This window comes from Penicillium maclennaniae (assembly GCF_028827695.1).
Source record: "Penicillium maclennaniae strain IBT 15551 chromosome Unknown utg000003l:1.0-5670915.0:1.0-5674809.0, whole genome shotgun sequence".
Taxonomy (NCBI): Eukaryota; Fungi; Ascomycota; class Eurotiomycetes; order Eurotiales; family Aspergillaceae; genus Penicillium; species Penicillium maclennaniae.
In genome coordinates this window covers 4,866,567-4,892,032 of record NW_026623215.1, presented here as the reverse complement: position 1 = coordinate 4,892,032, position 25,466 = coordinate 4,866,567, and the positions used below count along the sequence as shown (strand labels likewise).

At 51.8% G+C, this 25,466-nt stretch overlaps 10 protein-coding genes across 10 annotated transcripts; 7 read left to right on the top strand and 3 right to left on the bottom strand.

Moving 5' to 3' along the window:
- Positions 1-238: 238 nt before the first annotated feature.
- On the top strand, positions 239-1,529 carry N7477_003957 (nucleolar and coiled-body phosphoprotein 1 family protein; the record flags this gene model as incomplete). Its single annotated transcript, XM_056965620.1, has 2 exons — positions 239-283; positions 357-1,529. 2 exons carry the CDS (start codon positions 239-241, stop codon positions 1,527-1,529), a joined length of 1,218 nt encoding a protein of 405 aa, XP_056825573.1.
- A 410-nt stretch (positions 1,530-1,939) lies between these two features.
- Positions 1,940-3,816, bottom strand: N7477_003956 (F-box protein; the record flags this gene model as incomplete). Its single annotated transcript, XM_056965619.1, has 2 exons — positions 1,940-2,654; positions 2,708-3,816. 2 exons carry the CDS (start codon positions 3,814-3,816, stop codon positions 1,940-1,942), a joined length of 1,824 nt encoding a protein of 607 aa, XP_056825572.1.
- Positions 3,817-4,176: 360 nt separating this feature from the next.
- N7477_003955 (putative plasma membrane phosphate transporter Pho87) lies at positions 4,177-9,135 on the top strand (the record flags this gene model as incomplete). Its single annotated transcript, XM_056965618.1, has 9 exons — positions 4,177-4,491; positions 4,563-4,895; positions 4,960-5,335; positions 5,877-6,035; positions 6,085-6,352; positions 6,550-6,867; positions 6,908-7,487; positions 7,547-8,933; positions 8,990-9,135. 9 exons carry the CDS (start codon positions 4,177-4,179, stop codon positions 9,133-9,135), a joined length of 3,882 nt encoding a protein of 1,293 aa, XP_056825571.1.
- An 858-nt stretch (positions 9,136-9,993) lies between these two features.
- On the bottom strand, positions 9,994-10,746 carry N7477_003954 (uncharacterized protein; the record flags this gene model as incomplete). The annotated part of the gene is made up of 1 exon (XM_056965617.1): positions 9,994-10,746. One exon carries the CDS (start codon positions 10,744-10,746, stop codon positions 9,994-9,996), a length of 753 nt encoding a protein of 250 aa, XP_056825570.1.
- A 1,259-nt stretch (positions 10,747-12,005) lies between these two features.
- On the top strand, positions 12,006-12,314 carry N7477_003953 (uncharacterized protein; the record flags this gene model as incomplete). The annotated part of the gene is made up of 1 exon (XM_056965616.1): positions 12,006-12,314. The coding sequence occupies one exon, from the start codon at positions 12,006-12,008 to the stop codon at positions 12,312-12,314; it is 309 nt and encodes a 102-aa protein (XP_056825569.1).
- An 800-nt stretch (positions 12,315-13,114) lies between these two features.
- N7477_003952 (DUF2470 domain-containing protein) lies at positions 13,115-13,768 on the top strand (the record flags this gene model as incomplete). The annotated part of the gene is made up of 1 exon (XM_056965615.1): positions 13,115-13,768. One exon carries the CDS (start codon positions 13,115-13,117, stop codon positions 13,766-13,768), a length of 654 nt encoding a protein of 217 aa, XP_056825568.1.
- Positions 13,769-14,389: 621 nt separating this feature from the next.
- On the top strand, positions 14,390-15,163 carry N7477_003951 (40S ribosomal protein eS8; the record flags this gene model as incomplete). Its single annotated transcript, XM_056965614.1, has 2 exons — positions 14,390-14,463; positions 14,632-15,163. 2 exons carry the CDS (start codon positions 14,390-14,392, stop codon positions 15,161-15,163), a joined length of 606 nt encoding a protein of 201 aa, XP_056825567.1.
- A 392-nt stretch (positions 15,164-15,555) lies between these two features.
- On the top strand, positions 15,556-16,596 carry N7477_003950 (uncharacterized protein; the record flags this gene model as incomplete). Its single annotated transcript, XM_056965613.1, has 1 exon — positions 15,556-16,596. The coding sequence occupies one exon, from the start codon at positions 15,556-15,558 to the stop codon at positions 16,594-16,596; it is 1,041 nt and encodes a 346-aa protein (XP_056825566.1).
- Positions 16,597-18,307: 1,711 nt separating this feature from the next.
- Positions 18,308-22,031, top strand: N7477_003949 (uncharacterized protein; the record flags this gene model as incomplete). The annotated part of the gene is made up of 7 exons (XM_056965612.1): positions 18,308-18,496; positions 18,556-19,585; positions 19,641-19,780; positions 19,832-20,417; positions 20,470-21,557; positions 21,616-21,677; positions 21,740-22,031. The coding sequence occupies 7 exons, from the start codon at positions 18,308-18,310 to the stop codon at positions 22,029-22,031; spliced, it is 3,387 nt and encodes a 1,128-aa protein (XP_056825565.1).
- A 351-nt stretch (positions 22,032-22,382) lies between these two features.
- N7477_003948 (UTP14 family protein) lies at positions 22,383-25,314 on the bottom strand (the record flags this gene model as incomplete). The annotated part of the gene is given in 3 exon segments (XM_056965611.1): positions 22,383-22,565; positions 22,623-23,435; positions 23,446-25,314. 3 exon segments carry the CDS (start codon positions 25,312-25,314, stop codon positions 22,383-22,385), a joined length of 2,865 nt encoding a protein of 954 aa, XP_056825564.1.
- Between the last annotated feature and the right edge of the window lie 152 nt (positions 25,315-25,466).

The window sequence follows — 25,466 nt, the reverse complement described above, 5'->3', positions numbered from 1 at the left end:
CTGGCGGTAGCTCGAAGTCACATGGTCATGCGGGAGACGCGCTAGTCCGGTTTGGTGGTGTTCGCCGCCGCCAATCACTGATGAGCAATTTTTTCACCGCCCCCATTCTATACTTTTTTTTTATCGGTTCCTGGAAAGGCCCTTGCGAAACAGACAAATTTGCATCGACAGCGCTTTTCACCTGCTTGTTCCAGCTCTCCTTCGTCCCTGCGATACTGGAAAATCCTCAGTCTCAATCATGGCCAAGACCTCAGCTGACACGAAGAAGGCTTCGCCGAAGAAGGTAAATACAGATCCTTTCACTCTGCGACGCATAATCAACAAGAAACTTAGTTAACGGGTTCTCTCATTCATAGGACAAGACTAGCCCCCTTCCTCCTCAGCTTCTTGCCGCTGTCTCTTCCTTCTTGTTCGACAATGGCTTTGCCGGTGCCAGCGCCTCCCTTGCGAAGGACTTGAAGAAGGCTGGTCAGGCTCAGGCCGAGGCGAAGAATGTCCCGTCTCTCTTAGACATCTACCAGTCGTGGGAGAAATCCGCCTCGAAGGATTCTTCTAGCTCCGACAGTGATAGCAGCGATTCCGACAGCGACAGCAGCTCCAGTTCCGACAGCGATGCTAGCGACTCGGACATTGAGATGGAAGACGCGCCCAAGAAGGATATCAAGGCTGCTCGCGCCGCCTCACCCGCTTCGTCTTCTTCTTCTTCTAGCTCTAGCTCTAGCTCTGAAAGCGACGCCGACGACGAGAGCGAGGACGAGGCCGTTCGCATTCCTTCCCCCGCTGTGAAGAAACAGACTGGCACTAAGCGCAAGGCTGAGTCCAGCAGTGAGTCGTCTTCTGACTCTAGCTCCGACTCTGACTCTTCTGAGGACGAGGCCCCCAAGTCCAAGAAGGTCAAGGTCTCCAGCTCTGACTCCAATTCCTCTGATTCCTCGAGCTCTAGTGACTCTAGTGACTCTAGCGACTCTAGTGACTCTAGTGACTCTAGCGACTCTAGCGACTCATCTGATTCCTCTGACTCGGACTCTGACTCTGACTCTGGATCTTCTGAGTCCGAGGAGTCCGCCAAAAAGGCCGATGCCAAGGCCCTGAAGCAGGCGAAGAAGACTCCTCTTCCCGAATCCAGCAGCTCGGCTTCCTCTTCGTCTTCTGATAGCTCTGATAGCTCTGATGATGAGAAGACTGGCGGTGTTTCCGTTTCAAAGAACGATTCTGACACGAGTGCTACCCTGTCTGCTCCCGCTGAACAGACTTCCTCCTCCAGCGCCAGCCCTGCCCCTGGCAACGGCCCGGCTAAGAAGAAGCACGTCGGTGCTCGCCCTACGCCCCTCGCTCTTCTGAGCCAGGAGCCCTTCGATGGCCCCGTCAATGACTACGTTTCCTACGCCTATGCCGATCGTGCCTACGCCGACCTCTCGGTCACCCGTGGCAAGGGCTTCACCAAGGAAAAGAATAAGAAGAAGCGCGGCTCTTACCGTGGCGGCCCCATCGATATTTCCGGCGGCAAGTCCTTCAAGTTCGACGACTAAATGCAATCCTTCTGGAACTCTTTTAAAACGACAAAATTGCTTCGTCGTTTCTCAAGTTCCACATCGCTCATACGAAGACTACACGGCTCTCTCTCAACATTATGATTCGGGTATGAGACTTTCTTTCGACGCAATCGAGTTTATTCATCCTGCTCGAATTGCTTTCTACTACTAGTCTCGCGTTCACCTCAAGGCTGCTGATCCAACCGTGGACGCTTCACACCCATTTTACTCAGCATGGCGCTTAAGGAGCTCTGGATAAATTTGCTCACCGCATTGTTTGCTTGTTAATATTTGCTCACTTCATAGAATATCACAAAAGTTATGAGGATTCTATTTGCTTCTCTGTAGGTCTAGTGGTTCGGAAATCTCTTAAACGACAGCGTTGCGTGATGGTGAGAACGTCTAATCTAGCCATCTCTTCGTCTCCAGGCACCAGGTTCACTAAGTGGTTGCCACCGCCAATCCCAACCTGTGTCCTCCATCTTTTCCAATTGGCTTTCAGGATCGAGACACCACTCCTCAGTCTGCGTTCTCAATTTGGACGTCGTAGTCAGATCATCCGGATCTGGACGCTCGAACCCGGCTAGTCTGAGCACTGAGCTGGGATCGGACATTGCTGATGAACTCATCTCGGTTTTATGGGGAAGGTTGAGGTCGAGGACACTTTCGTACCACTCCTTTCTGGGTCCAGCTAGGTCGTCCATCGATGCAAAGTCGAGACGTACGACACCGTCCACAATACCAGTGTATACGGTTTGCGAAGAAGGGGACGGCGTGGACATTGTATATATCGGACCTCGGTATGGGCCTCTCCTGCGATTGCGACCGTTCTGCTGGGGGAGGAGTGGAGGCGGTGGCGACGAAAGGAAAATGGAAAAGTTTTTGCGAGGTCGTTTCCCTCCTTCCTCTTCGTGATGATGAGATAATGTGTGTAGGGTTTGGGCCTCAAGATAGTCATACGTTTTGTCCATCCGAAGGTCGAAAATTTTGACTAAGGCGTCCCCGCTAGAGCCCGCGAGAAATCTGTCATGGCCAAATGGGTGAACACTGTACGTGAGATTTGGGTCAGTAGTATCTATGTATGTTGTTTCGTAAGAATGTGGAGACCGAACATCGTGGAGTCTAGTTTTTACGTTAGAGGCTCTGTGGTTACAGACAAAGCGTGACACACTAACCTGACTGTTCGATCACCCCAAGCGGCGAGGAAGACATCGCCCGGATTCCCGGCAAGTCTGTGCAAATTTAAAGGTGCAATAGCAGACACAGTGCTATGCGCTGAATGACCAAGTTGATCTTCGATGTCCAATGTTTCCACTCCGATTTGTCGTACGGGAAAGACGCCATCCGGAGAGATTGTTGAAATTGACAACGTATCCTCCAATCTCCCAGTGGCCACAGCAATTCGTGTCAATGAGAGCAATTTTGAATATCGGCTCCGTGACAAGCGGTTTGGCTCGATCCATGTAAACGGCTCGACCTCTTTTGCATTGTCGGTTGTATGGTACAATGCGATGGATCCATTATCAAAGTGACCAGAAAGGATGGGCCCTTTGCCATCACTTAAGTCTGTTCGATCAAGAGTCATCCCTTTGGTCATGAACCTCTGCTTCGTCTCAAAGGCCGTGTCACTGGTAGAGAGAGCAAGGCGAACAATGTCGCCGCGAATGCGACCAAGGATCAAGTGTTCAACGTCCACCATTTTGCCGCCATATTCGGGCTCAAGGAGATGCAGGCCACAGATATCATCATAACTGCTAACACGGTGCCGGTCATTAAACACAATCCAATTTTCCTGTGGATGGGTTCCAAATTGCTTGATGCGCATTAACAGCTGGTGACCTGCACCCCAGGCGAGGACTTCCTTCTTGTCAGCCCAGAAATTGCCATACCAGCTCTCATAAGAGTCAATTGGAGGTCGGTATCCAAGGGTGGGGTTGTCGTCTCTGGTTTCTTCATGGTACCCGATCCGGGTTATGTTCTCAGCTGGCAGGACGAAACGGCCAATAATGCCCAATCTGTCAAGGGCGCGCGAGCGAGAGGTAAGAGCGCATGCAGCATCTTTCCAAAATGGTGGTGTCTTTGTTGAAGGAAATTTTTGTTTTACGAATGCCCGAAAGAAGGCTGCTTCCTCGGATGTAACAATTTTATATAATCGACGACAGGTTTGTGCCAAGTGCGTCAATGAGCTGACAGTTGGCAGATGGATTGCGATATGAAATATTATCTCCGAGGGGAGATCAGGAAGCATGACGATACCAAGGGAGGACTTTCGAAGGATCGTCATAGGATTCTGAATTTCATGGCCACAAGTTTACTTCGGCGGTGCGGCACGTCAGAATTCAGCCTGAGGAATCTTCTCCGAATCTTCTCCGCGACGTCGCTCATAACCGCATGACCCATAACTGCTACAACCAATTGGAAAAGGATGCCGTGAGATTAAACATAACAGCATGGATCGTCCAATTATATGACTATGAATCAGGTTCTCACCGCGATTGTGGCTTTATCTGGTTTTCGATACGTGGTGATGATATAATGACTAAGCAGGTCCAGAAAACTTGCAGGCCACACCTCGGCGAGTCACCGCCAACATTTAATCACATCTATACCCCAGTTGCAGTTTTGTGGGGTTACTACGCACAATATGCCGCCCCGGTTGAATCTATTCTCAGCAAATAAGGCTGTCTTGGCCCTCCGCCAGTCGACCGTCCCTTCCGTGGCCTCGCCGAGTATCGCTCTCCCTCTTCGATTCGGTGTCGAGCAGACGACCTTGGCCCAAAAACGATGGAACTCGTCCAAGAAGGAACCCAATCCGGATGAGCAGGTATTCCCGACGCAAGACCAACTGCCTCATGTCAGTGAAGAGGCTGCCGAGATCGACCGAATCATGAGTAAGGAGAAGAGCTGCGATGGCCAGCTAACACAGCCGGAATTGGATCAAGGAACTCCAGTTGAGGAGGTGAGTAGTGCCATGGAACGCCTCGCAGTGTATACTCTGGATTGTCTTTAACCAACATTCTTCACGAGCAGATTCTCCAGCGCGACGAAAAGGCGATGAAGCACATGCCCAAGATTATGCAGCAGCAATTGAAGAAGTCTGGTGGCACTCGCTCCTTTTCTACCTCTGCCCGCAGTAACCAGCCGGGCGTGGAGGATTCTCTCCATGCCGATGCGTCCGCTGCGATGCTTGCCGATATGATTCAGCAGGTCAACTCGCAAGCGCTCGAGCGCAACCCAGGCTTGAAGTTCGATGCGCCAGAGATACCTGCCAAGACCATGAACTTCCGGAAACGCTACGACTCGCTACAGGAGCAGTTCACTAAAATGCTGATGCAAGATGGAAAACTGGCCCGGGCTCAGAATGTATGCCTTGTCCTACCCCGCAACTTAGTTGTTCTGATCATCGGGACTAACACGCTTCATTTAGAACATGTCTATCATTCTGGACCACCTTCGCACTTCTTCTGCTCCCAATCCCAACCCGCGCCGTCCTCTCATTGGCGGACCCCCGGCTCCTCAGCTGCCTCTCGACCCTGTTCTCTACCTGACCCTGATCGTTGATTCAGTGGCTCCTCTTTTCCGTATTCGTCAGGTGAAGGGTATTGCCGGTGGTGGTACTGCCGTGCAGATTCCTCACCCATTGAACCTGCGCCAGCGCCGCCGTGCGGCCATCAAGTGGATCATCGATGCCTCGGAGAAGCGACGTGACGCGCAACTGGCCCACCGGGTTGCCAACGAGTTGGTTGCGGTTGCAGAGGGCCGAAGCGGTGTTTGGGACCGACGAGACGGTCAGCACAAGATGGGTATTTCTGGCCGTGCGAACCTGGGTCTTGCTCCTCGTCGCCGCTAATTTGGGCCCCCTTGTTGTATTATTTCTGGGTTGGAGGTTCATTTCAGCATCTGCGCATGTAAAATATCAAGTTCATTCAACAAAGCAAATTTGAATTCAGAAGCTAGCATGAGTCTTTCTAATTGTGTATATCCATAGATCTCTTCCAAAGGCTTTAACACTGAGGGTTTTTAGATGTGAACCCTCTCGGTATTCCGCGTGTCTGATAGGATCGCTACTCGCTTACCTCAGCGGCGCCCGAGTTATGCCTAATCAGGTAATCAACGGTCCTTGAAGTCATCGCGAAAGAGCTCAGGTGCCAATAGCTATCTTAAATGCTGTCACGGCTCGCGTGCCTCGGAGAATAGGATACCAGCGCCGAACCTGGAACCTGGTATCCGATCATCGCACACCATCATTTACAGCCTGACCATTAGTGCAACCCACGGAACCTGGGCCCAGCTGACATTGATTGATCGGTTTGGGCGCCCCGCTTAACTATCCATTTTCTCCAGCGGACCCCTCTTTCCAGTTGGACAATTGTTCGCTCCGGTCGATCTCCTTCGGTACCAACTCGACGGTGGCTCCTCCATCGAGTAACGAATCCTTCGAGCTTGCCAACTTCCAAACTGCCAGAGACCCTGCCTCGAGAGCGCCCGCGTCCACATCGGCTAGTGCGCAAGTACTGAGAAGCATACAACGGTCATTTGAGCCTGCCAGCAGCTCACAGTCGCTTGCCGGGCTCTGGATTTGGACAAGAGGCGGACCAGGAGAAGGCAACCTCGTCGGAACATCGCCCTCGGGCAACCCGCTTCACTCGACTCAGGTACTGGGCTGAGACCCTTCGACGCCGGGCTCAAAACGCAAGTCTCCCCCAGGCTGACCGTGATCCAGAGATCTCAGCCAAGATGAAGTTCTCGCACAGCATTCAGTTCAATGCGGTGCCGGATTGGAGTTCCAACTACATCGCATACAGCAATCTTAAGAAACTGTAAGTCAATCTTCGCTCTCGTCTCGTGTGTGTCTCGCATGACTACTTACTGGTTTGGGTCTGTGGTCGTGGACGTGGGCATCTTGACATGCACATTGGCGCGGGTGTCACATTGCACAGGCCTGGGTGGATGCATGAGCTGGGAATGCGGAAGTCGAGTTTCATTTAGTCGGCTAATTCAGTGATTCAACGGTCAGGATTTATACTCTCGAGAAGCTCAACAACCGGCATGAGGGTCAGAATGGCGCGGATGTCGAGTCCGCTCCGCTGCTTGGCGCGCATCAAGTGACCAACCCCGATGGCATCTTTAAACGCGCCCTGGATGCAGAGCTAGATAAGATCTGCAGCTTCTATGAGCAGAAACAGGAGGAAATCTTTCATTCCACAGATGACCTAATTCGGGAGGCCATGGTCTATCTGTCCGAAAACGGACGGCTTCAACATGGATCCGGTCAGCGAGACTATCGTCAAAGCCAGAACCTTGAATTCGAATTCTCGTCGGAGCACTGTTTCCGGTAGTCAGAACTATGGTCTGAATCAGCGTCGTCCGTCTAGTGGCGGCAGTGAAGATAGTGATGAAGATCCGGGCCATGAAATGAACAACTCTCGCATGAGGATGATGCAATCGACTGATGGGGAGTCTACAGCGGAGGACGGTCACCCAGGTGACATGGTGGACTCGTCTTTCTTTGGCCTAGCCAGCAGTCGAGCGCCCCATGATACCGACTTGAGTGATCAGGATTTTCTTGCTCTCTACAGTGCCGGAGTATCACTAAAAAAGCGACTCATTGAGGCCTACGTTTCTCTCTGTGAGCTGAGATCATTCATTGAGCTCAACAAGACTGGTTTTTCGAAGGCACTGAAGAAGTACGACAAGACTCTGTTCCGCTCTCTCCGTCGTGACTATATGTCCTCGGTCGTCCAACCGGCGATGCCTTTCACCGAGGAAACCATGGAAGCAGTGGATAGTTACATCAGCAAAGTGGAGGGCGCCTATGCTGATATCGTTACCAAGGGTAATCGATCTTTAGCTAGCCGTGAACTGCGCCTCCACCTGCGTGAGCACGTCGTCTGGGAACGAAACACTGTTTGGCGCGAAATGATCGAGATCGAACGTCGTGCTCAGGCCGCCAATGTTGGTATTCGTCAAACTCTTCTAGGGGCGATGAAGACCCCGCTACTGCGCGACGCCAGGGTGACAAGCAAGAGATTCGTACGAAAGAGATTTCTACTCCGCTGGGCAAACTGCATTTCCCGCTGTGGCTTTGCAGTTTGAGCTTTGGTACATTGATCTTCAGTATTTCCGTCTTTGGTGCCCTTCTTTCGTTGCAGATCATGGAGACTCCAGAGCAACAGAACTGTTTGGCGATGTTAGTTCTGGTCAGCATTCTTTGGGCTACCGAGGTAAAAGAAGACCTTCCCTCAATTCTGTCTCAGCTCTTTCTGACAATTTCGCAGGCTATTCCTCTGTTTGTGACATCACTTTTGATTCCGTTCTTAGTTGTTGTCTTGGGCATCATGCGTTCCGAAGATAAACCTCATAAGCGATTGGGTCCTAAGGAGGCAACGAGCGTGGTGTTTGCATCTATGTGGACTCCTGTGATCATGCTGCTGCTTGGCGGCTTCACAATTGCGGCAGCATTGTCAAAGTATGATATTGCTCGTCGGATGGCCATGTTCGTGCTCAGCAAAGCCGGATCAAAGCCTAGCGCCGTGCTGTTAACCAACATGTTCGTGAGCATGTTCCTGAGTATGTGGATTAGTAACGTCGCCTCTCCTGTGCTGTGTTACTCGATCATCCAGCCTCTGCTGCGAAACCTCTCTCCGGATTCCAACTTCGCCAAGGCCCTCGTTTTGGGTATCGCGCTGGCCGCCAACGTTGGCGGTGCGGCGTCCCCGATTGCATCGCCACAAAATATCATTGCGCTGCAGAACATGTACCCGAGCATCAGCTGGGGCACTTGGTTCTTCATTTCGCTGCCGGTCTGCATCATCTCGATCTTCTTGATCTGGGGGCTCCTGATCGTGACATTCCACCCTGGACGCAATGCGACTGTTGTTCCCATGCGTCCCGTCAATGACCGCTTCACAGGCACTCAGTACTTCATCAGTGCCGTGACCCTCGTAACGATCGCTCTCTGGTGTGTCAGCCACCAGCTCGAACACGTGTTTGGCGACATGGGTGTCATTGCCATCATTCCTCTCGTGTTGTTCTTCGGCACTGGCATTCTCAATAAGGAAGACTTCAACAATTTCCTATGGACAATCATCATTCTTGCTGCGGGTGGTCTGTGCCTGGGCAAAGCTGTCACTTCATCCGGGTTGTTGCACACCATCGCTAGCGGAATCACAGCCCGTGTCGAACACCTCAGTCTGTATAGTCTACTTCTCGTCTTCTCGGCTTTGATCCTTGTCATTGCAACTTTTATCTCTCACACCGTTGCGGCCCTGATCATGTTACCCTTGGTTCGCCAAATCGGCGTTAACATGGAGAATCCGCACCCCAATCTGCTGGTCATGGCCAGTGCGCTGATGTGCTCTGTCGCGATGGCACTGCCCACTAGTGGCTTCCCCAACATGAGTCAGTTACATCTAACCGTCAATACACCCGAGACACTTTGCTAACAACTTGAACAGCCGCCATCATGACCGAAGTGCCCACGACCGGCCAGCGCTACCTTCAGGTACGCCATTTCCTCACTCGTGGTATCCCAGCCAGTCTCATGGCCTTTGTGGTGATCGTCACCCTTGGGTATGGTCTGATGTATATCGCGGGATTGTAAATCATACTGTTCTTGTCATTGGATCTGGCGGAGGAGAATCCCCGTTCAACTGAGAACATAGTCCGCAGACCCGGCCGCGATGTTGGCGTCATATTCATTTCGTTTGGTCCTTCAGCGGCTACTCGGTTTATCTAGTAAACCTGCTGCTTTCCTGGGACGTTTGGTCGTACGAATAGACTGGTGGATGGGACAAGTCCGTTATACTGCATTCAACTTAGGCAACCTTCCTTGATTACCGATGAAGACGGACACATTGGTCACTAAAAAATTCGCTTTGCGTACGCTCGAACCCATGTAGAAGTTATAGAGACCTCGGGATACGTCACACATGTGCAACTGACGCAATTTGCGCGACCTTTCTCTACCAATCCTGCCAAGTAAGCCACCGATTTCACAGACAGTTTGTCTTGATACGGATCAGCAAGAAAAAAAATTGAGCATGTAAAGTGTTCATTAAGTCGTTCGCCGATCCCAGCTGCTATACGCAGAAAGACTTAAAGTACAGTACATTTCCAATGATCCGACACCCAGATCAGACACCAGAGCAGCCGAAGCAGGTCTAGGGAAATGAACAGCCTAGACAAATTACCAGAAAACAATATACCAAGCCATGCTCCAGCATTTTGCATCGCCGTAATCGGAAGTCGGAAAATCATTAACGAATAACCCGGGCGCGTGGCTAAAAGAACAGAGCATTGCGGACATCACAAAATAGGCAAAAAGGACTCTTTCTAGCCACTGCAGGCCAAAAACAAATTAGTTACTAAAAGGTCAGTCAGTGGAACTGTACATTAGAAAGAAATAAAAAGTGGGGGACGAGGAGGGGGTTCATGAAAAGGATGAAAGGTATCAACGAGATCAAGAAAAGGGTAATACTGACAGCAATCCTAGCGTCAAGTCACCGTGAATCTTGGCCTTCAGCTGGATCTCAATATCCAGATTCAAATCCAGTCGCAAGCGAAGCTGCTCGTCGCGGCCACCGCCATCATCCTTCTCTTCCTTCTGGCCTCCGCCCAGAATACCACCGACGGCCTTGCCGGCCGACCCGGTGACTCCGTTCAAGGCGTTACCAGCTGTGTTCTGCACGAGCTGACCGGCCTGGTCTACACCACCGAGGCCACCAAGGGGACCTGCATCGCCAGCTTGTTCCTGTTGGGGCCGGCGTGTGCGACGAGTGCGCTGACGTTGCTGTGGTTCACCATCCATGTTGCGGGGGATAGACTCAACGTCTGATTCTTGTTGGCGACGAGGGCGTCTGCGACGACGTTCAGGTTGACGCTGGGGCTCCGGTTCTGGTTCGGGCTCGGGCTCTTGCTCTGGCTCTTGCTCTGGCTCTGGCTCTTGCTCTTGCTCTTGCTCTTGCTCTTGCTGATCTTCGTCTTGGTCTTGATCTTCGTTCTCAGAGTCAGGCTCTTGCTTGTGAGGCTCCGGCTCTTGCTTCTCTTCTTTATCTTGGTTCTCCGAGCTTTCTTCCTGACCTTGCTCTGAAGGCGGCGGGGTCTGTTCTTGCTTGGCAGGGGACTTCTTGCCTAGCTTGGGAGGGGCACGCTTGGGCTTGTTGGGGGTAGTAGTTGACTCCGGGTTTGGGGTGGAGGGTTCTTGATCGGCCATGGTGGAAAGAAAAGACAGAGTTGGAGGAGGGGACGAGGGTCAATATGAAGAAATCCGATGGTGATGGACAAAGCGTCACCTGGTGCGAGGGGAGGGGTTATGAAGAAGTCATGTAATTGCACCGTATGGTAAATGATGTATGGAAGGTTACGGACACGGTCACGCCAGTGCGGTTTATATCATGGAGCCACCGGATCAACTCCAAAAACCGGCGTAGATGGGCACATTGAGCGCCGCCTCCGACGTCAGACGAACTGGTATCGTGAGCAATTCGGGCCAGGTACGCCGGGCTCGGGGATCCTTGCAATGGTTCACCATAGAGGTGGACGCGGAGTCGCTCAGCGGAGAAACTTTTTTTGATGTGGGGCGGGAGATATGACGTTAGTCGATGGCAAGGACCCAAGACGTGAAACGCCCATCCAGCGCAGGGCCGACGAAAGACTCGAAAGGGCGGTAACCTTGAACCAGGGGCCAATGTGGACACATCCTGGCGAGAGACAAAGAGATTGTATAGTTTAGACCAGCATTGGGGACAATCCACGCCACGGAGATTTCCCGCACTGACATGCACCAACCAGCCTTCGTCCCGCTCCACTTTTATAGATTAAACGGACGTAAGAGCTCGTTGCACGGCACATCAACCAGGCCGATGACGACACGGTCCGTTCAAATTTCAGGACACCCTTGGACTTGACTTTGCCTTGTGGGAAAATCTGGGAAATTTGTGCGACTACATGGGTTAGCCACGGTTGCCAACTATAGCCCTGCGTTGCCTGGTTTGGTCCACGAGGCGCCACTCTTTTCCACGGTCCAGCCAGCCCTCGGCCAGTGTCAATTCTGACCTCTAACTGGGGGATTCATACCCCAGCCTGCAACGGGAATAGAAACGCCATGAAAATTTGTAACACGCTTACACGTCGGTATTATCGGGCCCGGTATGACAATGGTATCGCATGACGCCGGTCAGACAGTGACGAAGCGTCCTCGATGTAGGGTGGAGATGCGACACCTCCGCCCCAGACGTCATCCCAGTCCTGTCTATCATCCGGGTCCTCGTAAAACGGCGTAGGGTCTGAACTCAAACCAGATCATATCATATCACCACTCTCCGGTCTTTCCTTATTTTCTACCACACAGTCTGGACCTTTCTGAGCATCTCATATACCATATATCACATACACTTCATCGCCCACTCTATAAGCCTTTCCAATAAGGCTTGTCCGAAAAGGCTCTAATTAAAAGAGTGTCCAACAATCATCATGGCTACTGTCGAAAAACCCCAAACCAAGCAGAAGCAGTTCGAAGTGCCTGACTATTCCGACGAAGATTACGACAGCGCCGATGATTATTCTGACGAAGAAGAAGAAGTCCCCGTCCAGAAGAAGCAGCTCCAGCGCCGACGACAACAGCCTCAACAGCAAGATGAAATCGAGGAATACTCGGACGAGGATGACTACTCGGATGAATACGATGACGAATACTCCGATGATGAGATGACCCAGGGCAAATCCATGCAGCCCTACAGTGACAGCGTCAGTCCGGGGACATGGATCTCAAGGGCGGCATGAACGTAATTGACGAGAAGAAGAAGAGCATCGATGACGAGGAGGGCATGAAACTGAAGCTAGAATTGAATCTGGAGATTGAAATTGAGCTGAAGGCACATATCCATGGTGACCTGACCATTGCTCTGATGTAAGTGGTCCCCCTTTCGGTCCCATCGAGGACACCGCTTATGCCCGGAACTAGGAGTTGATTTGAGTCGCTTGCAGCGCATGAGCCATGGTGCTCCGTCCTTGTTCCTATCTCTTTTTTTGAGTCACCCAGACCTGTCAATGTTCGCATGGACTGTCCGTCCCGGACCTACACTCTTGGCTACGATGATCATGATTCCTTTCAGTTATTCCGGTTGTGTCGTTTCGCATGTTCCGCCGCTCAGCGTCCCTTTTCCATAGAGCGCGTTCTTTGGTCACTATAATACTGTCGTCTTTCGTGCATTGTTTTGTTGTGGATATCTCGGTGCTCTGGCGTGGTCATGATCGGCGTCGGCGTGGAAATACACTGGCCTACTGAATGTATATTACTCCTTCCCGAGCAGTCAAATATCCATGAATGTCAAAAAGCCATCCAATCATGTAGATTCCTAGACATTGAATTCCAGACCGGGTGCAGTCTCGATCACCATGATCATGCACAGGTGCGCATCAGGGAAAAAAAGCACGAGGCGGAAGGCCGAGGTTCGGGCCTTGGCGCCGATCCATGAGTTTACTTTGGACTCTTAACTCTCTGGATTCTGTGCCCCTCATTATTTTACTCGGCGACCGAACGTGGGCAACTCTTGCACCCTGATATCTCCTCAATCGCAACAATGTCGGGCAGAGACTTCATCATCAAGCACATGAATGCCGACCACGGCGACTCACTCCAGTTGTACCTGCAAGCTTTCTGCGGTATCACCACTAGTGAAGCCAATGAAGCCTCCCTCGAAGACCTCGGGCTCGATCACTTGGTCCTACGCGCCCAGGGTACACGCTACGTCGTCCCCATCGACCCGCCGATGGAGAACTTCACCGAGGCGCGCGGCCGCCTAGTCGCTTTGCACAAGGAGAGTCTGAAGCGACTGGGTCGCTCCGACGTCATGCTCACCGAGTACCGCGCGCCTCGAGGCTTCCAAATCGTCATCTTCGGTCTTTGCCTGTTCACCTATGTCAGCTGCTTCAAGCGCAGCAACCTCCTGCCGGGCTCGTTCGTCTATGAGAACTTGGGTTACAAGTATGTTCCCGACTTTGCCCATTTTGTCTACAATATCCAGCCGCTCCTTTTCCCGGCGGTTGTGGGTATTCACATCTTCGAGTCAGTCTTGTTGGCAGTCCTTCGATTGAAGCCGCTCGGTGTGCCCCTCATGTCGGGACTGTGGTGCACTTGGATGGTTTCGTGCTTCATTGAGGGGTTCGGAACGTTCCAGCGGATCGGGCAGATCGTTAAGAAGGAGAGAGCGAAGAGAGGCGATAAGAGCCAGTGATTGCTGTGTTTGGTTATAAGGATAGAAGAAGCAACAGAAAGTGCAAAACTTTGAGCCGTCGACCACATGTACATATTGCCAAGAGAGCTGAATCAACACTCCGTGGGTGCCTTCTCAAAGTGGCGAAAACAATGAGTCAGCATAATGGTCAGGTGACCTGAAGCGTAGCACACTAATCCGGTTTGAGACTAGTGCAAGTTAGGGCAACCGCACAAGCGAGCGACACAGTGCGCCCTGCGAAATTCAACGGACTCCACGACCGCAACTTCCAACGACACCCATCGACAACCGTTCTGCTTTTGGTGAAGGGCTGCACGGCTAGAGGTGAGTTCCCCTCGCACACCTCCTTATATACTGCATCCTCTCTCTCTCTGCTTCGTTCGAGTCGACAATCGAGGCCATTTGTGCGAACAAGTTACGTCGGGGGAATATTGAATTCGATATTGCTTCGCTCATCCTCGACCCTCTCCCGCACCTCGTCTACATCTTCAGCAAACGAATTTCTTTTCGCATTCTCGCTCGAACGATTCAGAAGCGTTTGGATTCTGCAGGAGCTTCACATCAACCGATCGAGTTCTAATTTTTCTGTGCCTATACCAGACCCCTCCATCAACCGCAAATATGGGTATCTCTCGTGATTCGCGCCACAAGCGCAGCGCCACTGGTGCTAAGCGTGCTTTCTACCGCAAGAAGAGGTACGATTCCCGTCAATTGACTCCTGGATGATTTTTTTCGTTTTGTGTGCCGGGTGGGGAGACTGTGTGCCGTGTGTATCGTGTGAGATCACGATGAGGGAACCAAAAAAAAAAAAAGCTTCGTGACCATTGGCCAACATATTCTGACCGGTGATTTCTATTTAACAGAGCCTTCGAGAAGGGCCGCCAGCCCTCCAACACCCGTATCGGTACCAAGCGTATTCACCTGGTCCGCACCCGTGGTGGTAACCAGAAGTTCCGTGCCCTCCGTCTCGAGTCCGGTAACTTCTCCTGGGGCTCCGAGGGTATCTCCCGCAAGACCCGTGTCATCGGTGTCTCCTTCCACCCCTCCAACAACGAGCTGGTCCGCACAAACACCTTGACCAAGTCCGCTGTCGTCCAGATTGACGCTGCTCCCTTCCGTCAATGGTACGAGGCCCACTACGGCCAGGCCGTTGGCCGCAGACGCCAGGGTGGCAAGTCTGAGGTCGCCGAGGAGAAGAAGAGCAAGTCCGTCGAGAAGAAGCAGGCTGCCCGCTTCGCCGACCAGGGCAAGGTCGAGGGTGCCATCGAGCGCCAGTTCGAGTCCGGTCGTCTGTACGCCGTTGTGGCTTCCCGCCCCGGCCAGTCCGGCCGTGTCGACGGCTACATCCTCGAGGGTGAGGAGCTGGCTTTCTACCAGAAGGCTATCCGCAAGTAAACGAAAAACAAAAAGGGAAAACCATTCGGTTAGGTGGCCGCGTGGGTTGTCGTTGCACGGGTGGTTATCGGAGTTTCAGCTATGTTTGCCAGAAAACTTTCATGATCTGGGCATCCACGGATGCGAATGTCTGTAGAGCTCTGAGCCGTCAATTCCAAGGAAATGATTCCTGTTTATGTTACTTGTCTCATGTGTTCTTTGTAGATTTTCTGGCGCGGGGATGACTCGTCTCCCCGCCGTTAGGCCGCTTCCTCATTTCCACTTCACTTGACCTTACTTCCCCTCCCTCATCTACTCATTTCAACTTAACCTTCTCCAACAGGTCTCTTCAATGTTCTCGTACCTGGTTCTCCTCTCCAATCACCTCTCTTCAGTCCTAGTCCTCTCCCGATATGCCTCAATCACCCGGGATTAAAACCCGCATCTGCATGATCTCCGACACCCACACCTTCTCTCCGAGTCCCCCGCAACAGACCAACAACCCATACCGCAACCCCCTCCCCAAAGCCGATGTTCTCCTTCACGCCGGTGACCTCACCAAGGTCGGCTACCTCATTGAGCACGAAGAAACCGTGGCAATGCTCAAAGCTGCCCCGGCCGAGCTCAAACTTGTCATCGCCGGCAACCACGACCTAACACTAGACGAAGAACACTTCACAAGTTTTGGCTACTTCCGCCACCGCCGCCCAGAACGTTTGGGTGGACAAGACACATACCTAGAGGAAGACGAAAAACCAAAAACTCTCTTGCAAAGCATCCGCTCCCCCAATACACCCCTACTCGATGACATGAAGTCCTACTGCAAACTCGCCAAAGACCTCTACACCGATGAATCCGCGTATGCTGCAGGCATTCGATACCTTGAAGAAGGAACGCACTCTTTTACTCTATCTACCGGCGCTAAACTCACCATCTACGCCTCCCCGTACCAGCCCGAATTCTGCAACTGGGCCTTCGGCTATAACCGCTCTGAAGATCGTTTCAACCCCCCATTACCCGGAAATGATACCCCCGCTCCTCAAAACCCAGTCCCTTCCTTCCCAGCCGTCGACATCATGCTCACGCACGGTCCACCCGCAAATGTTTTGGACTTTGTCCCACCAGACAGTCACGTTGGATGTGAACACCTCTTCCGCGCAGCCGAGCGCGCTCGGCCCCGTGTCTATCTATTCGGTCATATTCACGAGGGATGGGGCGCTATTCGCGGAGTGTGGAATGAAGATGCCGAGAATGGAATTAAGCAGGAGGTTGTGCGCAGTGATATGGAGGATATGCTAGAGCGGCGTGGGGCGTACTATGATGTTAGCGGGGAGAGTGGACGGCCGTTGAGAGTTGGAGAGGAGACGCTTTTCGTGAATGCGAGTATCTGTACGGTAAAGTACGAGCCGAGAAATGCGCCTTGGGTGGTGGATTTGGATCTTCCCGGATTATAGTGCATCGTTGCATGGTTCTAGGAATGGATTTCATGGGCTTACTGCCCACGTAAGGATAAGATATGTTTTCCAGCGAATTGACAGACTAAGGAGCAAGTAATGAAAATGATCACTTTGAAACTATGTATCTTTTACTCTAGAATGTATGTAGGAGGGGCATATGGATGTGGACATGTCACTTTCCAGCTTGCGAATTCAATGGGGCTCTAGGGCGCACAGACGGGTCGATTTTCTTTACACCAAGGGCCCTCTCTTCAAAGTAGCGGCCTATCAATTATGCCGGGAGGACTGAAACCCCAATTTCCATTTCTCATTTCCGAAAGCCTGATTGAAATCAACAAAAAAGACACGGAGGTGCTCCATCGCGGGATCTATTGTGATGAAAGTTGCGGTATGTTTATATTTATATAGTGCCTACATATCCTGCTTTAGCTACGGTGCATCAACATGGGACATTAGAAAACCAAAGGCTGGGAATTCAGGTGTCAGCCTACCAGTATCTAGATACCAAGGCCTCAGTTGGCCTTTGCTACTGCCTGGATGGATTTGGTCAGAACATTGTATTGGTGACTTTTTCGTTAGCCAGATTCACAGACGTGCGTGACTATTTCGATCGGCGTCGAATCCCCAGGTCTGCTACATAGCTATATAGACAATCTTAGCGTCTTCAAGAATTCAAAGCGCAATGATTAGTGAAACATGTGCAGACCCGTTTCGAGTCTAATACTTTATCGCGTCTCGCCACTCGCGCGCACCGAGATCGCGTACTCCGATAAAGTTATCCGTCTACACCATCCACGTTTCGCCCAGCCACTATTCACATGGCCCGGGAGTGTCGTCACTTGCAAGGTGATGTCTGATGACGAGGCGAAGGGCAAAATGGCCAGCCTCGACCGGGAACTGGAATGTAACCATCGGCAGTCTCTGATACGGGAAACTAGGTGAGCCAGCCCGTTGATCAAGTCATGCCGGAGTTCATCCCAATGGCCCTGACTGAATCGACTTCTCGATTCTCGATCCCTTGTGAACCCTGTCAATTCACATCAAAGCGATTATGAGAAAAGGTACCGCTGTTGACGTGGAGCTCCACACCTTGGCACCGCCCACAACGCAGTTGCCCTCATCAACTATTCTACACTCCTCTCTGGATTGTTATATCTCTGGACTCTACAGTCTATTCGCCAATTAATAGACTACTCTAATTTCCGAGCAAGGGCCACCGCGTGAAGTCAACACTAGTCAAATCGGGGAACATTCCAGGAGTAGTGGGGACAACAACAGAGCGTGCACATTCAGGAACATCGCGGCCGCCCTACATTGCTGGACCTGCATCCCATGGGGTTTGATTATCCCAAAGTTTCAACTTAGCTCGCGGCTGAGGATTTCTTTGCAGATCTGCAGTCCTGGAATTCTTTCTGCGCGCCATTCTTAACAATCCAGCCCGTGTCTTGTCCTAATTTGGAATTGAGGCCCTGAGACAGGTGAAGCTTGGATCTGCCTCCTGGAATTTATAGCATACTTGTACGTCCCTCCCCGCGAGTCTTTCTTCTCCTGCCCCCTTCAGCTTGATTTCGAAACGATTTCAATAAATCGGCTGCCCTGTGCTTTCTGGTCCATTGTACACGTTGGACATTCTGAAAGCATTCGGCTTGCTGTTCATCCGATCTTGTGGTCGCTCAATTGGTCATTTGTTTGGCATTTGGGATTCATCATGGGTTCAAAATGGATGGCTACAGCCATGCTAACATGGCTGCTTGCTGCAGATTCAGTCCACGGTCTTCCGAGGTTCGACGGTACTGCCACTGACATCTTGAAGCTGTCTGCGACTCAGCCCGAAACTGCGTTCAAGACTCAATACCCGCCCAAGAACGAGAGAGTAGCAATCGCTCCTGATCGCCCGGTGAGTATTTCATTGTTGAAATAGACGTGGAATCATCAAAAAGACTAATGGTTACAAAGATCTATCGTACGGCGTTGCAAAATCAGGGTCATTCTTCGCAACCTCCTTTACCGCAGGTTGCACCCCTAGCGTATGAGGAGCCTAAGTTCGACATTGGCAGCTACCTCAGTGGTCTCAAAGATTTCTTGGACTCTGGTTCTAGCTCTGCCTCAGTGCCTGTTGAGCAGCCTAAGAATTCGCCAGCTGCATCTGCCGTATCGACATCATCGGCAGTGCCAGTTGCGCCCTCGGAGACATCGAGCCCTAATCCCGAACCAGGGACTACTACAGAGCCTGTGACTACTTCTGTTGAACCAGTCGCCCCTGTCGGGCCTGTCAGTACGTCAGTTGAACCTATCGAGCCGGTCACCACGCCTGCCGAGTCGGCAATCACGCCCATAGAATCAATCACGACGCCTACAGAGTCGGCTACGACGCTTGAAGAGTTGACCACTTCTCCTACAGAGTCGACCACTTCTCCTATAGAGTCGACTACTTCTCCTGCAGAGTCGACTACTTCTCCTACAGAGTCAACCACTTCTCCTGCAGAGTTAGCTACGACGCCTATAGAGTCGACCACTTCTCCTATAGAGTCGGCTATTCCTACAGAGTTAACCACTTCTCCTATAGAGTCGACCACTTCTCCTATAGAGTCGACCACTTCTCCTATAGAGTCGACCACTTCTCCTATAGAGTCGACCACTTCTCCTATAGAGTCGACCACTTCTCCTACAGAGTCGACCACTTCTCCTATAGAGTCGACCACTTCTCCTACAGAGTCGACCACTTCTCCTACAGAGTCGACCAATTCTCCTATAGAGTCGGCTATTCCTATAGAGTTAACCAGTTCTCCTACAGAGTCGACCACTTCTCCTACAGAGTCGACCACTTCTCCTACAGACTCGACCACTTCTCCTACAGAGTCGACCACTTCTCCTACAGAGTCGACCAATTCTCCTATAGAGTTGACCACTACCCCTATAGAGTCGACCACCACGCCTGTGGAGTCGACCACTACGCCTCTGGAGCCGAGTTCGTCTTCCGCAATCGGTGGGTTTCCGAAGAATAGTACCAAGCAGCGAACATAAAGGCTTACCATCAACAGAAACAGATCTCCCCACAGCAGGGGCTACAGCAGATCAACCACAAAGCATGAACAGCCAGGATATCTTCCAGCCTGTTGCGACTAACGCTCCACCGGCGAACATCATGGTCCGCCATGACCACCCGGTCCAGAACCAGCATGTAAGGAAACTTTACACTTGGTTCAAGAATCAAAGCTAATCAAGTCAACAGGCCAACACCACGGCTCCTATCGAAACCAACAAGTTCTATGCAGGATTTATTCTGGGATCGCAGACCAATGCTAGTTTCACTCAGCCTTACTCCATTGCCTGGTCTCGCGGAGCTGGAACTCTGAATAGCTGGGGCATGTCAGTCTCCCACCTCGAAGAGAACTTGTTGGCTTTTGGCCCCAAGAACGATAAGGTACCCGGTGAACCTGTTGAGTACTACATCAACCCTGTCGGTCTTCAGCACATCATTCTGTCAGCAACTGAACTCGATGAGTCAAGCACCATGAGCGTCGATGACCCCAAGGCATTCTCCGCCCATGCAGTTTTAAGGCGCTCTGGTGGATCTGTCCAGGAGATAAGATTCCCCGTGGTTCAGGGCATGGGCTACGTGACCGGTGTCTACACAGACCTTCAACCCGTCATCGAGAGTGGTGTCTTCTTCCGACAGGTCGTCAATGCTGACTCCCCTAAGCCGGGTATTTACAAATATGTAGCAACTCTTGAAGACGACACTGTCTGGATCCTCTATGTCGCACCCAATGATGGGGAAGATCCTGAAATGAAGCTTGTCTCCTCAACTGCTCTCCGTGGTCCACATGGATTCTCTGGATCAATCCAGGTTGCCAAGAATCCCGCTAGTGAGTCGGGCGAAAAAATTCTATGACAACTCTGCTGGTGTCTATGCCATTGCTGGCCAGGTCGAGGGCTCCGTCACTGGTGATGTTGGTACTTACAGCCTGTCGTGGACCAAGGCTGGAACCCACGCCGATGACTCTCCTCTCATCATGTTCGCGCTGCCTCACCACGTTGACTCGTTCGACGGCGACACGGCTGATCGCAAGACTGACATCCACTTGCGGACTACCACCAAGGGTACCGCAACCGCCGTGATTGGAGAGACTTGGACCATGACTGAGCCCAATCTCCCCATCGACATGGGCTTCGCACCATGGACCACCACTGAGGGCAGCGTGCACACGCTCTCTCCAGCCGTCCAACAGGCTATCCTTGAAATCGCCCCGACTGAACTCGAGCAGGACATTGAAGAACAAAGCAATTTGAATAGCATGTACTACAGTGGCAAGGCGCTGAGCAAGTTCGCTACCCTAATCTACACTGTCAACCAGCTTGGTAACAATGTCGACATGGGTATCGAGGCCTTCCATAATCTCAAAACATCCTATGCTCGCTTTACGGAAAACCAGCAGCAATACCCGCTAGCCTACGACTCCGTCTGGAAAGGTGTCGTCTCCACTGCCGGTTACGACGGCGATTTGAACCAGGATTTCGGAAACACTGCTTACAACGACCACCACTTTCATTACGGCTACTTCATCCACGCGGCTGCCATCATCGGAGCCCTCGATTCCGATTGGCTCGAGGATAACAAAGACTATGTGAATATGCTCGTCCGTGATGCCGGAAACTCCATCGAGAATGACGCATATTTCCCCTTCTCTCGTGGCTTTGACTGGTACAACGGCCACTCCTGGGCCAAGGGTCTCTTCGAGTCGTACGATGGCAAGGATCAAGAGTCCACTTCCGAGGATACTATGTTCGCCTATGCCATCAAGATGTGGGGTCAAACTACTGGAGATACCAGCATGGAAGCTCGAGGAAACATGATGCTGGGCATTCTTCGCCGCTCCCTTGATAGTTACTTCCTCATGCAGGATAACAACCAGAACCAGCCCGCGAACTTTGTTGGCAATCGGGTTACTGGTATCGTGAGTACCTCAAAACCTATACTGCTGTATCTCGAGCACCATACTGACTTCTTTTCAGCTCTTCGAGAACAAGGTCGACCACACCACTTACTTCGGTAACAACCCTGAATTCATCCAAGGGTATGTGATCTTATTCAAGGAAGGATAATTCTCCATTCGAATACTTTACTAACTTGACATAGAATCCACATGCTACCTCTTCTTCCCCACACTGCGTACACCCGCCAGAAGGAGTTCGTGCGCCAGGAGTGGGAATCCTACTTCTCCGCTGACGCCTCCTCCCCTGCTGCCAACGTCGATGGTGGGTGGAGGGGTATTCTTTACGCCAATCTTGCCCTGATCGATCCTCAAGCCGCGTGGGATTTCTTCGCCGCCGATGATTTCGATTACAATTTCGTCGATGGCGGTGCCACGAGAACCTGGTACATGGCTTTCGCAGCAGGTCTTGGCGGAGGCTCTCTCAGCAGTGATTAGTACAATTGAACATTGTGTTCTGTGTTCGGCATTGGAGGCTTTTCTTGATATTCGGCTATTTTCATCGCTGATTTGATTCGGCGTTCGCTAGTTTAAGGTTCCTGGGTGTAGCGGATTATTCTAGTAGCTATTTTATGAGATTGGGTATATAGTAGAAATATCATGGCAATTGTCTGAACTATTTTTGATACTAGGAATTGTTATGTGCTTAACCCTCCTGGCTCGAAACGAGTGTGCGAGTAAGTAGATCACAATCTCAAATGGTATTTTTCATGGGCTGAAGATCTATAGCCCATGGTAGGTATAGACGACTAATCGAATGTACATTTTCTCCAACTCGTAATTCCATGCTTAGTACATGGGCTTCTCCATAGGCTTGATGATGCCCTGCTTGACCATAACGCGAGGCTTGGTGCCGCTCTGGAATGTCTCCTTGGTCGACCACTCCGGACCCAGCGGCATGCGCAAAGAGCGCTCGTACTGGGTCTTGTTCTCAAACTCATGAGGAAGTTGGCTGGCCATGTACTTGGCATTCTATTGAATAGGTTAGATAGGACCCAATCGAAAGGCAAAATTGAACGGAAATCTTACCTTCTTGACTCGCTTCTCGTTGATAATTACTCGAGAAAGCTTAGCATCCTTGCGCTGCTCGGGCTTCACTCCCTCCACCTTGGTCAAGACGCGCTTTTGCTTCTTCTGCTGTCTCTTGCTGATACCGTCACCGGCCCAGCTGCCCCATCCGGCAAGTGTCTCGTCGACAACTTTGTCACCTTCGTCTTCGATGGTGTCTAGTTTCTCTTGCTCGAAGTCTTGCACGACGTCGTCACCGGCGAAAGCTCGCTGCACCAGGTCGTGATTCTTCAGCAAAACGGGGACGTTGTCCTCGTCGTCACTTTCGTTTTGATGCGTAACCTGCTTAGCTGGTGCCTTGGTAGCTTTGTTCTTCTTGGAGGAAATGCTGGCCTGTGCGGCTTGAGGTTGCGGGTCGTTGAGTGAGATGTCAATGTCCTCCGAAGCATCTGCAGCTGTTCGTTGGCGATTGGTGCGCCCTGTTTGCACCAGCCATGGGTTCTCTACCTCTGAAGGAGACTCCTGCACAGCAACTGGCTTGGTGGTCGATCGAGAGGCGGTCTTCGGCCCGGAGGAGCCAGATTTTTGCTTCGTAGAGCGGTCGACCACGATCTCAACATCCGAAGTGGGCTCAGCATCTGAATCGGCAGCTTCCTCGAACTCGTTCTTTGGTAAAACCTTAGATTTAGTCTTGGTTTCGGCCTTCTTGGACTGGCCGAACTTGCGTCGACCGACTTCGGATTCGGCTTCAGACTGAGATTCCTCGCCGTGCAACTCTCGGTGGATGCGACGGAGCTCAGCATCATTTTCCTCCTTGCGAGCGGCATCGGCATTCTGCATGAACTTCATGGCGAAAAAGACCTGAGTGGGGCCCCTTGTCGCCGTCCTCAACCTGGTCGTTTTCCAGAGCACTGAGCTTTTTCTGCATCTTACGCTTCTCGTTATCGGAAGCATCCTCAGCCCAGGGGTCCTCCTCCTCTGACTCTGAGCTGGAAGAGCCGAGGTAGTCGTCATCACCGCGAGACACACTCTTGCCTTCAATACGCTTCCGCAACTCATCTTCCCGCAAGGCCAGATCGTTCGCATTGTTGCGAGCATCCTCGTCCCAGGCAGTACGGCCGGTCTGCTTCAGACTCTTGGCCCATTTGCTCTCGCGGTGCTTCGAGCCCATACGAGCCTCGGCCCTCTTGCGCTCGTTCTCACCACGCTCCTGCTCATCCAGATCCACGCCAGCTTCCAAAAGTGCCTGGCGTTCCTGCTGCTCGAGCTTTTCGCGCTCCTTGCGGTGGACACGGCGGTAGGACTTGCTTTTGATTTTCTTGATGCGTTTGGCGCGCACTTCCTCCCGGAAAAGCAGATCACGACGCTTGCGTAGCTCCGCTCGTCGGGCTTGGATCTCCTCGATAGGGAGTGTACGACCTTGTAATTCCTCGAAACCCTGGATCTCTTCTTCGGCAGATTTGCCGTTGGTCTCGGCTAGTCCGCTCTCCACCAGAATATTCTGAATGGTGCTTTCTAGATTGTTGACTGGCTTAGCCACATCCATGCGGTGGACCTGTTCATTGTCGGGATCAGGGAGAGGGAAAACGAGATGCTCGGCGCGGCGGTTGTTCTTGACTGTCTCAAGCCAACGATCCAAAGTTTCCTTACTCTTCTCGTAGGCTGCAGCTCGATCAATCTTGTCTTGCTGGCGCTTTGCCAGAGGAGCATCAAGCTTGCCTGGGATGCCCGATTTCGATGCTTGAGCAGTAGCGTCAACGTGCTTGAGAGAGCTTTTCAGGCGCGAGTCCGTAATTGAAGGCAAGAGGTCGGCAACGGTCAATTTGTGAGAGGATGTTAAGCCGTACTCTGACGGCTTGCCCTGCTCTTGTGACTTTTGACCAGATTTTTTAGTTGTCTTGTTGGTCTGCATCGAATTGACAAAATCCTGTAGCTTGGCCAATCCGTCCTCCTTAGCATCATCGTCATCCGAAATCGAGAGATCGGAGTCGTCATCACTGTCTTCGCTGTCTGCCTCTTCACTGTCCCCTTCGGAGCCAGAATCCTGCTCGCTATCATCGCCTGCAGCAGCCTTCTTGGCTTTAGCGGCAGCCCTTTTGGCATCTTCTTCTTCCTCTGCCGCATTCATGTCCCAAGCAGTAAGAAGGTCCACAGCGTCCTCTCCAAGGTCGTCGTCATCTTCATCCTCTTCTTCGTCGGCTTCTTCAGACTCATCTTCGGACTCGGATAAGGTGATCTTCTTTTGCTTGACGGCTTTCTTCGATTTCGGCTTGGATTTAGTCGTAGAGCTTCCGCGGAATGTAAAGCCTTCAAATCGCTCCTCGTCGCTTTCTCCTAGAGCTTCGTCACTGTCTAGCTCCTCGTCGTCGTCGCTATCCACTTGTCCGAGCTTCCATTCGTGACCGTCACTATCGCTTCCACCGTCGACGCTGCCAAGGTCGTCACCATCGGTTCGGCGGCGTTTCCAGACTGGTTGCTCTTCTTCCTCTTCGTCGTCGTCCTCATCGCGGCGCGAGTGCTTTTTGTAGTTGGTTCCGTCGTCGTAAAAACCTAGACGGTTACGACGCACGCCAAGTTTCTTCGGAATTTGTTTCTCTGCGATAGAGAGAGCATCGAGACCTCGTCTGCTCTTGGTTTGCTGAGACTTGTGCTTCGGTGCTTTCTGCGCAGACCGATCTTCCGGGGCGCGCTGCTGGGTCTGCTGGCGAGGCATGGCTGTAGAGAGATTTGTATCTTGATGAGAGAAAACAGAAGTTATTTCCGTCCACGAGGGCACTTAAAAGACCCTATCCTTGCGTGGAGGAGGGGTTTGTGTCGGTCGGTCAACTTTTTTGCTTGCAGAAAAAAAGTTCTCGGCGCGGCGAT